This window comes from Nelusetta ayraudi, unplaced genomic scaffold (assembly GCF_046127955.1).
Source record: "Nelusetta ayraudi isolate G7.1 ecotype Tasmania unplaced genomic scaffold, CSIRO-AGI_Nayr_v1 ptg000134l, whole genome shotgun sequence".
Classification (NCBI taxonomy): Eukaryota; Metazoa; Chordata; class Actinopteri; order Tetraodontiformes; family Monacanthidae; genus Nelusetta; species Nelusetta ayraudi.
The window spans coordinates 1351984-1366527 of NW_027466184.1; the positions used below are offsets into that span (position 1 = coordinate 1351984).

The window sequence follows — 14544 nt, forward strand, 5'->3', positions numbered from 1 at the left end:
CGGCCGCATTCCGTCGCGCCAGCAGCTCAGCTGCCAGGCCAAAAAGGCACAACACTGATTCAAACAAGGGGCCGCTGAGGCCACGGACCTCCATTAAAAATAACGCTGGCTCAGAAGCTCCGCCGTGACGCGCACTTGCTTTCTCAAAATACCACAGTTTTTCTGTTTTTTTTTTATTCCTTTGCCGGCGCGTCGCAGCTGGACAAACACAAGCACAATGCATGTGGCCTGATTCCACTGCAATGAGGCATTGAAGTAGATTCCGCAAGAAAAACAACGACCCAAAAGAAGAAAAGGTCTCACAGTAAATACGCTGCTCATTCAGCGTTGGTGAAAGGGGCAGACGCACAATGGAAAAACCTAATCTGGCTCTAATTAATTGTCGTCTTGTCAGTGTGTGTGTGTGTGTGTGTGTGTGTGTGTGTGTGTGTCGGGTCGCAGGCAGGCGCCAGCGATCAGCGGTTTGTCAGCGTGGGGAGCGTTGTGGCAGCACACGGCGTGTTGCGTTTGCGTGTGAGTTCGAGCAAATCTGTGAAATTAGCATTAGGCTAACGCTTACCTGTGTACCTACAGCTCTCTTATTGTCCTAGTTCAGTGGGGAAACTCCAGAACTACTGACCACTGGCTCCGACCAGAGGAGCAGGAGAGAGTGAGAGCACTGTCAACCTCTTCACTCCAAACTCACGGCAGCGACAGAGTGACATACAGTGTCCAAAGAAATGCGAATCAGAAATCAGTTTCACTTCCGCCGCCTCTAGTTTAGAACTTTGTGGCATCCGAGTCTTCCACTCATTATTAGTTAGCGACACAATCAGCCGCGATCTTAGAGGAGGAAGTGTCTCGAGGATCCAAAGGGACTGACGTCAACAGAGAAGAGAGACTTCATGAAGTGGTCCTTACAATCAGTGCGTAGCATTAGCGGCTATCTGAAAACACAGTCCAAAAGCACTGAGCACTGAGTACAAGCCAGTACGGCAGCACTAGAGACACATGGGATTTTTTTTTTTTTCTGCCATTTGACTCTTTATGAAATGCTTTGTGAAGTGACAGGGCACAGCAGCAGAGTGCAACACCTGCTGTCTTCAAGGGGAACAATAAAGAATGAAGAAACTAAAGGGAAACAGAAAGATTCTTGCTCACCTACGGCCACCTCCACGATGCTGGTGTGGCTCTCTGAAGGGGAGAGGATCCTGGGAGGCTGCTCCGTCAGGGGAGCTGCAGGGAGACAAGCAGCAGTGGAGATGAGAGTTAGACGTGGGAAACATCTTTATACACACACCGTGTCGAAACACAGCAGGGCTTCCAGGTCCTCAAGCAGCACATCACACTCTTCTCTCCTTTGTTATGATTGTTTTTTAATTTGTCCTTCTAATAATGCCAGGCTTGGAGGATGATGATGATGATGATGATGATGATGATGATGATGATGATGGTCATGTAGATGATTGATGATGATGATGATGATGATGATGATGATGATGATGGTCATGTAGATGATTGATGATGATGATGATAATGGTAATGATGATGATGATGATGATGGTCATGATGATGATGATAATGATGGTGATAATGGTGAAGATGATGATGATGATGATGATGATGATAATGGTGATGATGATGGTCATGATGATGATGATGATAAAGATGGTGATAATGGTGATGATGGTGTTGATGGTTATAGTGATGATGATGATGGTGATGATGGTTATAGTGATGATGATGATGATGATGATGATGATGATGATGATGACGATGATGATAGTGATGACGATGATGATGATGATGATGATGATGATTATGATGGTGATAGTGATAGTGATGATGATGATGATGATGATGACATCATCATCATCATCATGACATCACGAAAAAATGTGAAATACACGTATCAGAATACAAGCATATGTTTCTATGCGTACATGAGTAAAAGGAATGAATAATAATATTGGCCAGTTGGAAAGAACTGGATCTGAATGAGCTGCGCTGACACTGTGGTGGTGTTCCAGAGAGGTTTGCAGCGTCCCCCTGCGTCACCACGCCAGCCCTGCAGACAGGCGTGGCTGCCATCTGCTCAATAAGCTCCAATCATCCAGCCACTGGGAGCCACTGGGAGCCACTGGGAGCCACTGGGAGCAGGTTCATCAGCCAGCAGCCATTTGATGACTGGATTCCTGCAGTGGCCACAAACTCTGAGGCTTTGACTTGAACTCAGATGGAACATATTCACTACATCTGGACAGCGAGTGGAACAATATCTGAGTGAGATTTCTGGACCCTGACGGAACATTTCCTACATAGTTTGAAGGGAAAAGTGTTTGGAAACAGGAGGCAACACTTTGAAGGTGGACAAATCTGAATCAGCCTCGCTGTCATTCAAAGGGACTCATTAGATTTGCCGCCACACGACGCTGCGCTCAGAGCCCTGCAGGGAGGATAAAAAGAAAATAAACCACTTTGGATTTTCATTGGTTTCAAGCCACACGCCAATCTATCAGTTTTATATCTACATCCTGCACGTTTCAGCCCGTCACACCATCCAGTGACGTAACAAAGCTGCTGCAGCCACTCAGCTTCCCTCGCTGCCTTTGCATTCCTTTTTTATAGAGAGAGAGACAGAGTGAGAGAAAACGTCCTGTAATGAAGGGAGGAGAGGAGAGGAGCGGAGTGGTGAGGTTCTGGCTCATTCAAATGTGAATGCAGGGTTCAGATTTTTCCCGCGCTGGCGGCGAGACGGCCGAAGGTGAAATCCCAAAGCTGGATGTGTAATCAAAGTTCTGGAGCTTTTTTTTTTTTAAATGAGCTCATTTTCCAGCTTCCAGGAGAGAGAGAGAGAGAGGAGAGAGATAGAGAGAGCAGAGAAGAGAGAGAGAAGAGAGACAAAAAAAACTCACGCTGCCCTTCATCCACATCAAGGGCACACTGCCCATGCTGCTGTCTGCAGGGGCCTGCTGGCGAACTTGCACACACACGTGCACACACACACACACACACACACGCACACACACACACACACACACATACACTGGTGGGCAATAGCGGCGCTGGCGCGTCTTCAGTACGGTAACAATAGCAGTCAGTGGAAGTGGGAGTGGGCCGGGCCCTTCCTGGCTGAGGGCTCGCAGCTCACACCCCCAACCCAGGCTGACCTGCTGCTGGCCTGTCCTTGTGCGCTGCTACACACACACACACACACACACACACACACACCATGTAAGCACATCTCTCTCTCACACACACACACTTTGAAACGCTCTAAAGCCTGACGGCAGCGTCAGCCAGAGAGAAAATCTTTAAAGTGTCCCTCGCAGGCCCCTGTGATCTGCTCCCGCTGTGATCACACCGTGATGGGTGGAGAGCTGGAGAACTGTGGGGCGGGGGGAGGGAGGGGAGGTGGGAAGGACCCCCTTCTCGCCTATTAACTCCACTATCGCAGCTGTCGCCCGCCTGGACCTGTTTTATTTTTTTATTTTTTTGGTGGTTCCGTCTACCTGATCCTGACGAAGAGCAGTCAGGAGATGAGAAAACAGGAGTGAGAGGAGGAGGAGAGGAGGAGGAGGCGGTGGTCCCTGTGTTCACACCTCATTAAAGACCACCTCGGCAGACATAGATTAAGAAGAGTAGCGCATGTGTGTGTGTGTGTGTGTGTGTGTGTGTGTGAGCGCCAGGCAGTTGAAGAGAAGCTGACTAGAGTGAGCGTCCATCATCAAAAGAAAACAAATTCAAGAGCTGCTCGGGCCCACGTGGCCCTGAGAGGAATCAGAGCAGAGCTGCAGCTCCTCAGGTCTTCACACCACCAGGAGCTTCTACTGCAACCGCACCTCACACAGTCTATGGGGACACCGAGCACTTGCTGCTGAAAGTCTGTCTGTTGCACACACACACACACACACACACACACACACACACACACACACATACACATACACATACACATACACATACACGTACACACACACACACACACATATAGTCTTTCACGATGCAGAACTCAAAGGGCGATGGGTGAAAATGGGCCAATGACAAGGCAGCGTGACTGCAGGTATGAAATGAATGCTTTTGCATTTGATGGCTGCGTGAGGAAACATGGCAAACAAGCAAACAAGGAGACTGGTGGCCTTATGAGCATGAATGGAGCTCTGTGATGAAGGAGAGTGGTGTTGAGATCAACCTCTGAAGGGTCACCGGTGGAAACACTGCCGTCAATACACAAGACATCTAACCATGAACGATAAAGGGGGGAAAATGATCATTTATTGTGTATTTTATTGGACAAAACCAGTTTCAGCTGACACGGCGTACCGAGCCGTGCCGGACTAATTTAAACTTTGCTGACGAATGTATTAAAAATCATAATTTCCAAATTCCTGGCAGCCTGGAAAAGTCTGAACTTGTTGAAAACTTCAAATGCTGCCGCGACAGAAGGAAGCCTCGAGTTTGCGTTTTTCTTTCTTTTTGCTGTTTTCGCTTTGCGGCCTCCCTCCCCTCGTTAGCGTCAACAGAACACGGGGCCGGTCGAAGATTGGAACGCATCTCCTGCTGCCTGCTCACGATCCTCCTGGTGCACATCTCGCCTCACTGTTGCTGCTGCTGCGCAAACACGCTCCCACGGCTGCAAGAGAAATTTAAAAGGAAAAAGCCACCGCAGCCGACTTTACAGACTTTGCCGCAAACACGGCGGCGGTGTTGCTTTCAATCATAGGTGTCAAACTCTGACCCGCGGGCCAAATCTGGCCCGCACTGTCCTTGTATTTGGCCAATACAAAAACACTGCTAGAGCTGCTGGCCTGCTACTATTATACAACACATGTAGCGCTAATACAACAAATCCCAGAATGCTTTGCTGCTCAATCAGGACAGGACCTTGATTGAAGGATATTACTCCTGATGACTTCATTGGTTTATTGTTGTTATTTTCTTTTTAAATGTATTATTAGCAAGTGGAAAACGGTGACTGTCGAAATTTAAATCAGAACGCTGCAAATAAAAAAAGAGCCATACCATTTAAATTGACATTTTAATTATTTTGATGAGTTCTTTTAATTTGAAATTCAATTTTGCATGTGTGCAATATCAAGTTATTTATTGCATATTAAGCTTTGCTTCCATATTCCGGTTGAAGCAAAACTTGTTTGGCTCCATGTAAAGAGCTCCACTGTTCTCTTTTGGCGGAGGATTTGTTGCAATACATATCAATGTTGGGCCGAGACTTTGCCCCAGTGTTTGAGTTTGACAGCCCTGCTGTAGAGTCTGCCCTGCCCTGCCCATCCCCTGATGTGTGACGGAGGCCTGGCGCCACTCGCTGCTGATGGATATCACTCAGTCGCAAAACCTAAATCTCCTCTTCTGGAGGAGGGGGTGGGGGTGGAGGAGGGGGTGGGGGTGAAGGAGGAGGAGGAGGAGGGCTTGTTAAAAAATGAGACGCCTGGAAAGCGAGTGAGTGGGAGGGGTGAAAAAAATGAAGCAGGCAGGAAATGACGCTCTCGCTCTCTCACTCGCTCTCTCAGCCGCAACAGTGTATTTCCTTATTGAAAAAGGTGTTTGAGAAGATCCATCAAAACAATTGAATATGAGAGAGGTGGCAGGACGGCCGAGGCGTTCCGGGGAAATCACATCAGTCAATGAACTGCTGGCACCGGGAGCACCGGCGGCGGCTGCGGGAAGAGGAAAGGCACTCGGCGTAATGACTCGCACTGGTCACCGACGGCGCCGTGAAGACTTTTTTCTCTAATGAGACATCTCTTTGAGCGACCGTAAACACTCAACGCCCGGATCACGCCGGCGCCGCCGGCCAATTAGGCGGCCGCGCCGGCCGGCCCTCCTGGTCACTCAGCGGCTCTTCGGCCTGAAGGAAGACCAGGAGATTTCGCGAGCAGTCGCCAGACACCCCCCAAAAAGACATTGGCGTATGTCGAAGGTTACGTGTGTAAGATTTTGGAGATTTCGAAGAAGAAACAGCGACATCCAGTGGTTACATTTTAGATTGCAGCACTCTTTCACTCCCCCTCCCTCTCCTGAGCTTGCCAGTGAACTACGGTGGCCTGCGCACCCAAACCTGGATACCTGGTCCACCTTATTCTTTCTTGGTTTATTTGAGGACGCCGGCGTTCACCCTGAGTACCAAACACTGTCAAGCAGCAGGCACTGCTTCTGTCATCCAGCCTCAAAACAGGCCAAGTGACAGCGTGGATATTTAATTAGCCACAGCCGGCGCTCCCAGCTTGGCGCCGCCGCCACTTGCTTTTTTTTGTCAGGCACCAACCGCAATTGTCTCCGGCAGAGCGAGAGACTGGTGGGCTCGCTGAACTGGGCCGCCTACATTCTGTTTTATCTGCGTGGATTAGAAACGGGCCGGTCCCTCATGAGCTTTGACCAGAGTCACATTGACTTCCACTTTTGAGAGGTTACCTCAGGACACATCCATACTAAATCCATGGCGCACCACTTAATGTCCATCAATATATATAAAATAAGTGGGTGTATATACATATATTCAATATATACAGTATATACACATATACAGAGGTTGCCCTAGGCTTTTTTGTTACCGCTCATTCTGACTGATAGACGCGTAAAAATTCCATCATAATCCATTAACACCAGTCATTCAAACTAACAATTATTAAATAACTATTATTAAACTATAATTAGTTCAATCAGAAATATATATTCAACAACAATTAGGCACCAATCGTATTCAAGCAACATTTACTCAAAAGTACACACCAATGCATGCTGCTGGAGGCAGTTGCTCCCCTTTCAAGAGGCTGCGCATTACTCTGCATATGGACAGATACACATCTATATATGTGTCTGTCTGTCTGTCCTTGCAGCGCTGCTTACTCATATGCAGTCACATGACTGGATCCCATCTCGCTGCTGGCCCCCTGGGACAGTGTGGGTCCAGCAGGTGGCAGCATGCCGTTCCCTGCGTTGGCCCAGATACCCGCTGGCCTTCGTGCACGGTGACGCAAGTGCAGCAGCTACAAACACAATTTGTGTCTATGGGATGTTGAAACACGTCTGATGAAAGCATCCTTTGTGGGCGAGTCTCACAAGGGGAGGAGGGTACCCCCATTCTGGACGGCCTCACAGCATTAAAGGTCCAGTGTGTAAAATTTAGCTTGATTTATGATTGGTAAAATATTGGTCAGCTTAACATAGTGCCCATAAATACACGAATAACAGTGTAAACTTGAAGTACGATAAGAGTAATTTGGTATTTTCTACCCTTAGAATGGTTCTCATATATATAAGAAGATACATATAGTAATAAGAGTGTTGCTCCCAGTTAGCTGCCATCGTGCACCACCATATTTCTAAGGAAGCTGGCCAATCAGGTGGGGCTTCCTTCAACACCAGACCCCCGTTAAAAATCTTACACACTGGACCTTTAATTCTCATCGGAACACGCTGCAAAGAGGGGACGCATGAAGTTGTTGTTGTTTTTTTGTTTGTTTTTTTTCACAAGGCCAGCGAGAAGAATAAAGATTTCAGAACAACTATGTTCCGTGTATAAAGCAGCGGCGCCGCCGGAGGAGCTAGTAGGCGGCCCTGTGGAAGGATGTGCAGGGAGGAATGCTCTCCATCGATTCGCACGCGTTCCCCCATAAAGTGCACTTTCAGCAGCCGTTTGTCTGGGCTGCAGATTGAACTCCGCGGCAGCAGGCAATACCATGTACTTCTCTGTAATTAAAAAGTGAATTAATCTGGAGCGGCGGCTGTCATAACCCCCCCCACCCCCGTCCAGCTTGCTCACCAGTTCCCCTCGATAAATACATTCACAGCGATCAATAGGGGGAATTACTACGCATATGTGGCAGTGGGAGTCGGCCTGGCCGGCTGCAGTGCTACACTTCCTGCTCCGACCACCATGGCACACTCAAAACAAGCCCGTCTTCAGCCGTGTGTGAGGACGATTTGGCCACCGCAGACGGTTCTTCAAAAAAAAAAATATATATATAAATAAATTAAAAAATTAAAAAGTTGGGGGGAAAAAGAGAAGAAAGGCGAGAAAAATGGCAAATGAGGTGGATTTTCTGCACACTCGCACTTTTGAAACAACGCGAGGGAAGCGTTGCAATTAGGCAGATGTGTAAACTGAAGCTGTGCGCCGTAATTAATCATGATTGTGTTAATTGCACTTTGTGGTTTTCTTCTTTTTTCGGGGAGTGGAGGGGTGGGCGGGGAGTGGGGGAGGGGGGGAGGGGGGTTGTTTCGCTGCAACGAGCGCCGAAAAGAGACAAACAGCCGAGGAGAACGTTTCAAACCGACGCCGCTGCCCCCCCGCTGGCTATATTGAGACTTTCGCTGCAGTGGTATATTAAAAAAAAAAAAAGAAAGAAAGAAAGAAAGAAAGCAATTCTCTCCTGGCAGAAAATCAGTTCTGCATCATTCCAGCTTTTCCCCGACACACTGAGTTATTTCTGCGCCGCCGCTGTAAAAACTTGCCTGTTATGCCCATTATTTCCTTATTTTTTACATAAGCAAATCCGTGTCCGATACAATCTTTTAATTAAGATTTTACAAGTTTCCTCCTCCGCCTCGGAGTGGACGGAATTTCTTTCTTTCTCTTTCTTTCTTTTTTTTTTTTTGATCTTCTTTTTCGGCACTTCAGCAGGGCTTCCCAGGGAGATATTAAATTATCTTTGTTTGGCTTGGCAGATCACTCATCTTGCAGATCTCATATGCAGCGAGGAAGAGTTTCTCTTTTCTTTATTTATTTCTCTCTCTGCTTCCCACGCGCCGCGGGGAGCTGGCGCCTCGTCGGCGATACATCACTGCTCCGCGGCCTTCTAATAAAGCCTGAGAGGGACGACGCTCTCGGAAAGCTCGGTGAGGCAGCGGGATTTTTAAACCAAGTGCAAGCGTTATGGCAAGTCGAAGTGTTGTGTCATTTGAGACTGTAATCCCCCCCCGGATTGAGCTTTTCACCGACAGTGATGCAGCGTCAAAGTCCGACCACGTTCACAGCCGACTCAGGTGCATCATTATTGTGGGAGATTTCTCAGTAAGTCTGATGCCCCAAATACAAAAACGCACGTCAGGCAAGCTGACTAAAAGTCTGTAAAACTTGACCTGATTTATGATTTTTAAATTGGTAAAAGATTAATACACTGCCCATAAATTCATTCATTCATTCATCTTCCATACCCGCTTAGTCCCGAGCTCAGGGTCACGGGGGTCTGCTGGAGCCTATCCCAGCTGTCATAGGGCGAAGGCAGGGTGACACCCTGGACAAGTCGCCAGTTCATCGCAGGGCCACAGAGAGACAAACAACCATTCACACTCACATGCACACCTAGTTAGCTGCCATCTTGCACCACCAAATTTCTACGGAAGCCTGGTGTGGACAATCCAGATGCCTGACAGCATAGCGCTTTGTATCAGAGTGACTGCTAACGTCTGCAAATCAACCAACAAAGAAGAAGAAGAAGAAGGTGGATGAGGTATCAGGGTCTGGGTGCGCAGGCCACCGTAGTTCACTGGCAAGCCCAGGAGTGGGAGGGAGAGTAAATCTGACAGGTAACCACTGGATGTCGCTGTTTCTTCTTCAAAATCTCCAAATATTACACACTGGGCCTTTAAATACTGGGCTTCTTTAATCAATGGCGGCACAAGATGGAAGCTAACTAGGAGCAAGACATTTATATAGTCTATATAGATATAGTCTCACACGCATACTGTACATGTATGATAACCTCTCTCAGGGCAGAAAAACTAAATGACTTTCATCTTATACTTTTATTAATGTGTGTATAGGCAGTATGTCAAGCATTTACTAATATAAGAATCATAAATGAAGCCACGTTTTCCACAGTGGACGTTTACTAGAGAGGAAAACACTGTCGCCAGTGTAGCCAAGTGCAAGTTCATCAACAGTTTGTAGAAAAAACAAAAAGTCAGGTCAGACAGGAAGATTGTATCGTTTACACCGACTTTTACGGTGAACAATAATCCCCAGCCGGCACAGTTTCGGCTTTGATTACTGCAATCTGTCCACCGGCTGTACAGCCGACCAGCGCAGGAGATCCATACTCTGCTTGGGGGGGGGGGGGCGCCCTTCCGCACGCTGTGATGCAATAACCAGCCGCTGCAGTTACGGCTTCACACCACCTACGGGTCTAAAACAAACACGGTGCGCTCCGCTCGGCTGCTCCGCTCGGCCAGGCCAGGAGGGGGGGGGGGAGAGAACAACAACATGTTTACAACCCCCGCTGCCATTGTTCCACACAGTCCACGGCAGCAAATATTGCCGCTCCCGCTCGGTCGCCATCGAAAAAAAGCCTCGAAAAGACGAGTGAGCCGCTGCATTTTGGAGGAGACACAGAGAACGGCTGGAGAGGCGCAAGACAAACCCTCAATTATCCAATCCAAGCCGACCGGTGCGTTCTGCACTCAGCTCTCGCTCATTTATTTGTGCGAAGTGGGGCTACACTTTTGAACGCCGCCGCACACTTTCCATGCTTACGCAGGCACTGCTCTGCGCCTTCTTCTTCGTCGGTAATCACCCAGTGGGCTTCTTTTTCCGGCCGGCGGACCCGGCGTTGAAAATTAGGATTGGATTCCTGGGAGAGTCGGTACGTCAGTCCCGGTTCTACGGAGCAGCGATGCAGAGGTTCGCCAGCAGAGGCCTCCGGACGACCGCTGCGCTTCCCTGAAGGCGACCTGTCGACAGGAAGTGACCTCGTGGGAAACTCTTGGCTTCCCCCAGAGCGAGGCCCACCGACAGCAGATCTCTTTGACCGATCATTCGCGGCCAAACTCTTGACTCGCCTCTCTATTTATTCCCACGGTCGGCGAGGAGCACAGCGGCGGCTCATAAATAAATTGGAAGGCTGGCAGCGCCGCTCAGTGCAGACCGGCCCACTTCTTACAAAAAAAAAAAAAAAAATTAATCCTTGGACATAAAGCCGCTTCAGCGCCATGAAAATAACTTGTCATGACAGTGTAGCCTGCAGCAGCACAATCAATTCCCATTACATCAAGGCCTGGCTGGCCATTGGCACTGAAGTAAACGCTGGTAAGCAACCTCCATGACCGAAGGGGATTGTGTGAGTGTGTGTGTGTGTGTGTGTGAGTGTGTGTGCGTGCGTGTGTGCCGGTGATTAACTCAGCAAAACAAATGCTGTTCTTTTTGTCCTGCATGTGTCGCGCACACCAGCAGGGAGCGCCGCCACCGACACCGAGGGGCTGATTGACTGAGATGTGAGACGGGAGGCGCTACGCTGATTGTTGGGTTAGGTGATTCTCAGGTGGGCCGACCAGCCACCACTGGACCCTCGGCTCTCCTCCCAATCTGCAACTGATTAACGGCCAGCGTAATTTATGCGGGGGGGATTGATTTCTGATGGCGTTGAATTATGCAGGGGTCTGCCGTCCCTCTCCGCCTCCCTTATCTCGGCCACGGCATCTGGAGTGACGCGTCGAGCCAGGGCGTCCTTGGGAGGGGTGTGGGGGGGGGCGCTCTGAGGGGAGGGAGTCTCATTTATCACCACGAGACTCTCAGACTCTTTGGTTTGGAGTCTGGAAAACTGATGCATCTTTTGTAAAAAATAGTTCTTCTCCAAACCAAAGGCTGCGAGGCAGCTAGCAGACATTAGCGTTAGCGCCTCCCGTGTTCTCAGCTAGCCTCCGCCACAGCTAAATCTCGGGGCGCCAATGTCGTTTCTATTTCAGCTCAATTCACTTCATTCCTTTCGACGCCGCCTGGCTTTTGTGGCACTTCCTTAGCTCAGATTTTCACGCGTCGGAAAGCTAATGGTGCTAAGTGAGCTAATTACTGGGGAGGGAGGGAGAGGGGGAGAGAGATGGCGCGGAGCGGATATTAATTAAGTAAGGCGTCATCTTAATTAGCGGACTCTTGACGCGCGGGGGCGTCGCAGGGAGCGTCTGTAAGCACACTTGGCTAATTGATGGATGTTTGACGAGATGATTGACGAGATGATTGACAGCTGCAGGGGTGACGGCCGGGACTGGGTGCAGCTGCGTGGTTCTGGAGGGAGGCGGGTCGATTCCCCCATTCTCACGCAGCCGCATTTAGGGTGCAGGCGATGACGAGGCGGCGCTGGTTGGAGATTGGCTGTCAGTGGTTAAATAAGGCCGGCGCCGACAGGAGCACCTGGGGTTGGTGTTTACACTTTAAACGCAGGTTGGATTTATCACCGGGTGCTCACACCATCTGCTGCTCCCTCACCCCGGCTCTCCCCCAGGCGTTTAAGGTAAACATTTGCTCGCTAGGAGAAAAAGAAAAGGAGAATGAACGCGAGAGAATGAGAGAACTTCCTTGGATGTGTCTTCATCTGTCCCGGATGAAGAGCTCGGAGTCTCTGCTGCCAGTTACACAGTGACGGAAATATTCAGACTGGGACGAAACCAAGGGCGTCGCTGCTGATGTTGTCAGATTGGAAATGAGTCCGCCTGCGCTTCAGTGGGGTGGCTGATACCAGGCCCACCAGGACCTTTCCTTCTCTCCTTCTCTCTTTCTTTCCTTTTTCCCTCTCCAGTGAGAACAGCTGGTGGACGCACAGGTGCATCAAAGTAACCAACCACCCAGAACCCTGCCGCTCGTGCTTGGCCCACTCCCTCCCCTCTCTCTCTCTACACACGCAAACACACAAAGCTACTAATTCAAACATGGAGTTTCCTCCAGTCGGGACAGAACAGTGTTATTGAATTTGCAGCATTGCAAATTCAATAAGAGCCGCAGCAAAGCAGAGCGGAGGTGGCAGATGGAACTGCAGCATTGGCTTAGGTGTGTGTGTGTGTGTGTGTGTGTGTGTGTGTGTGTGTGTGTGTGTGTGTCCATCGTCCTTGGCTTCCAGAGGAGACGTCTGAGGCGAAGAAGCAGGGAGAACCTCGCTGGAAAGCTTGACAAACTTTGTGTGAAGCCCTGCTGCCCATTTATTTATTTCATTTCATTTTTTAAATTTCCCCCTGCGTCAATTAAACACGAGCGGACGAGTGGAGAAGCAGTGGTGCAGGCGCTGCCATCGTTAAGTGGAAGGAAAAGCGCAAAGTGCAGATGGTCCATGACAAGTCAATCATTCATCACTGTGAGGAAACGTACCGACAAGTGATGCACACCTCGGGAGCTTTTCTCTTCTTTTTGTTCTCTGGTCTCCAATCAAATCTTAATCCCTGTTAAATAAATACTGACTTAATTTGGATAATGTTTGATCAGAGCATCAACGTGATGTGAAAAGACAAGTTGATGTTTTATGATGCAGACTGTGAGGAACTTTCCCGCGTGTGTTTTTACCTCCTTCCTCTTTTGCTGAAGCTGCTTTTCGATGGACGTCTTCATTGGTTCCGCTGACTGAGCGTGATTTGTTTTTCTACTGTGAACCACTCGGTGATTGAGTTTGGGTTCTGAGAGGTTCCTCTAATATGGGCTTCACTCTGGTTCTGACTGTTCAAAGGCTGCGCTGCGCTGCCTCCGCACGGCTTCACCCTGTTCCTTCAATCCTTTAGCACACCGCTGGGGGGATTGGGGGGGGGGGGGGGGGGGGGGGCAGGAACAGAACTGAACAGTTTGGCCCGGAGCCCAAGGCTGCTGTTGGACGAATCAAAGAGCAGAGTTATGCAAGTGGCACGAGGGCGTCGGGACGTTTTTCTTCTAGCTTATGAACAATATATCAGAATGGGCAGGCAGGGGAGGGGCGGTGAAGTCAGTCCCCCCCCTCACCCCCCCCTGCCAACCTTCCCTAGAGGCGGTGGGATTGGGAGGGGAGGGGGGGCAGTAATATGGATGCATGCGAGCCGCATGCGACCCCATTTGTCTCGGTGTTGTGGCTGCTGGATCGAAGCGCCTCATATTTCACCCTTTCAACATTCCACTTTCTCCGTGAACGCTCCCGAGTTGCATCCCGTATGGCAACCCTGCCGGGATCACACCAGCACGCATTTAGCCCTGCGTTTGCAACCTGTCGCATTTATTCGGGGGGGGGGGGGGGGGCCAGCAACGCTAGCAGTGTCCGCACGCTCTACCGCATTGCGAGAAGGAGACGAAACAAGCTGGCCCACCAGGTGGTGGCGTCAGAGCGGTGACCCTCACCCTTTGTGACATCACTCGGGGAAGTTCCGTGCCTCAGTCTGCCTGATAAGCGGAGATAATGTGTATGATGAGAAATTCTAAGGGTAGGTAAAACCAACTGTAATGATACACTTTTATTAATATATCGTATTAATATATTTATTAATATATTTTCTGGGCAGTAAACCATAAATAGAGCCAAATATCACACACTGGACCTTTAAATAGAAATACAAAATAGTGGCAGCGGTTTGATTGACGTTTTGTGTCCCGCTGAGTCTTTTAATGTTGCAGGCTGACACGACGCTGCGCTTAATGGAGGCATGCACTCCATTAGTGTCAGAATTCCCTGCACTTGTGAAATCACATCAATACTGTTGCTTTTTTCACGCCACTCTGTCCTGCGTCGTCCTGCTCTGCCCCGTGCGCCATTGTTTCCACCTTCCAAAATACGTACAAAGTACGCATCGACGCTCTTTGAGGACGCCGACCTCGGCGCCGCCGGCGAA

At 49.3% G+C, this 14544-nt stretch overlaps 1 protein-coding gene across 2 annotated transcripts in view; it reads right to left on the reverse strand.

Moving 5' to 3' along the window:
* LOC142904876 (interleukin-1 receptor accessory protein-like 1) overlaps positions 1 to 14544 on the reverse strand; it is a 130870-nt gene that overhangs the window by 45618 nt on the left and 70708 nt on the right. For both annotated transcript variants that reach the window (XM_076051250.1, XM_076051249.1), the window contains exon 6: positions 1141 to 1215. In XM_076051250.1, the coding sequence (XP_075907365.1) occupies positions 1141 to 1215 (75 nt within the window). The remainder of the gene's footprint in view (positions 1 to 1140; positions 1216 to 14544) is intronic.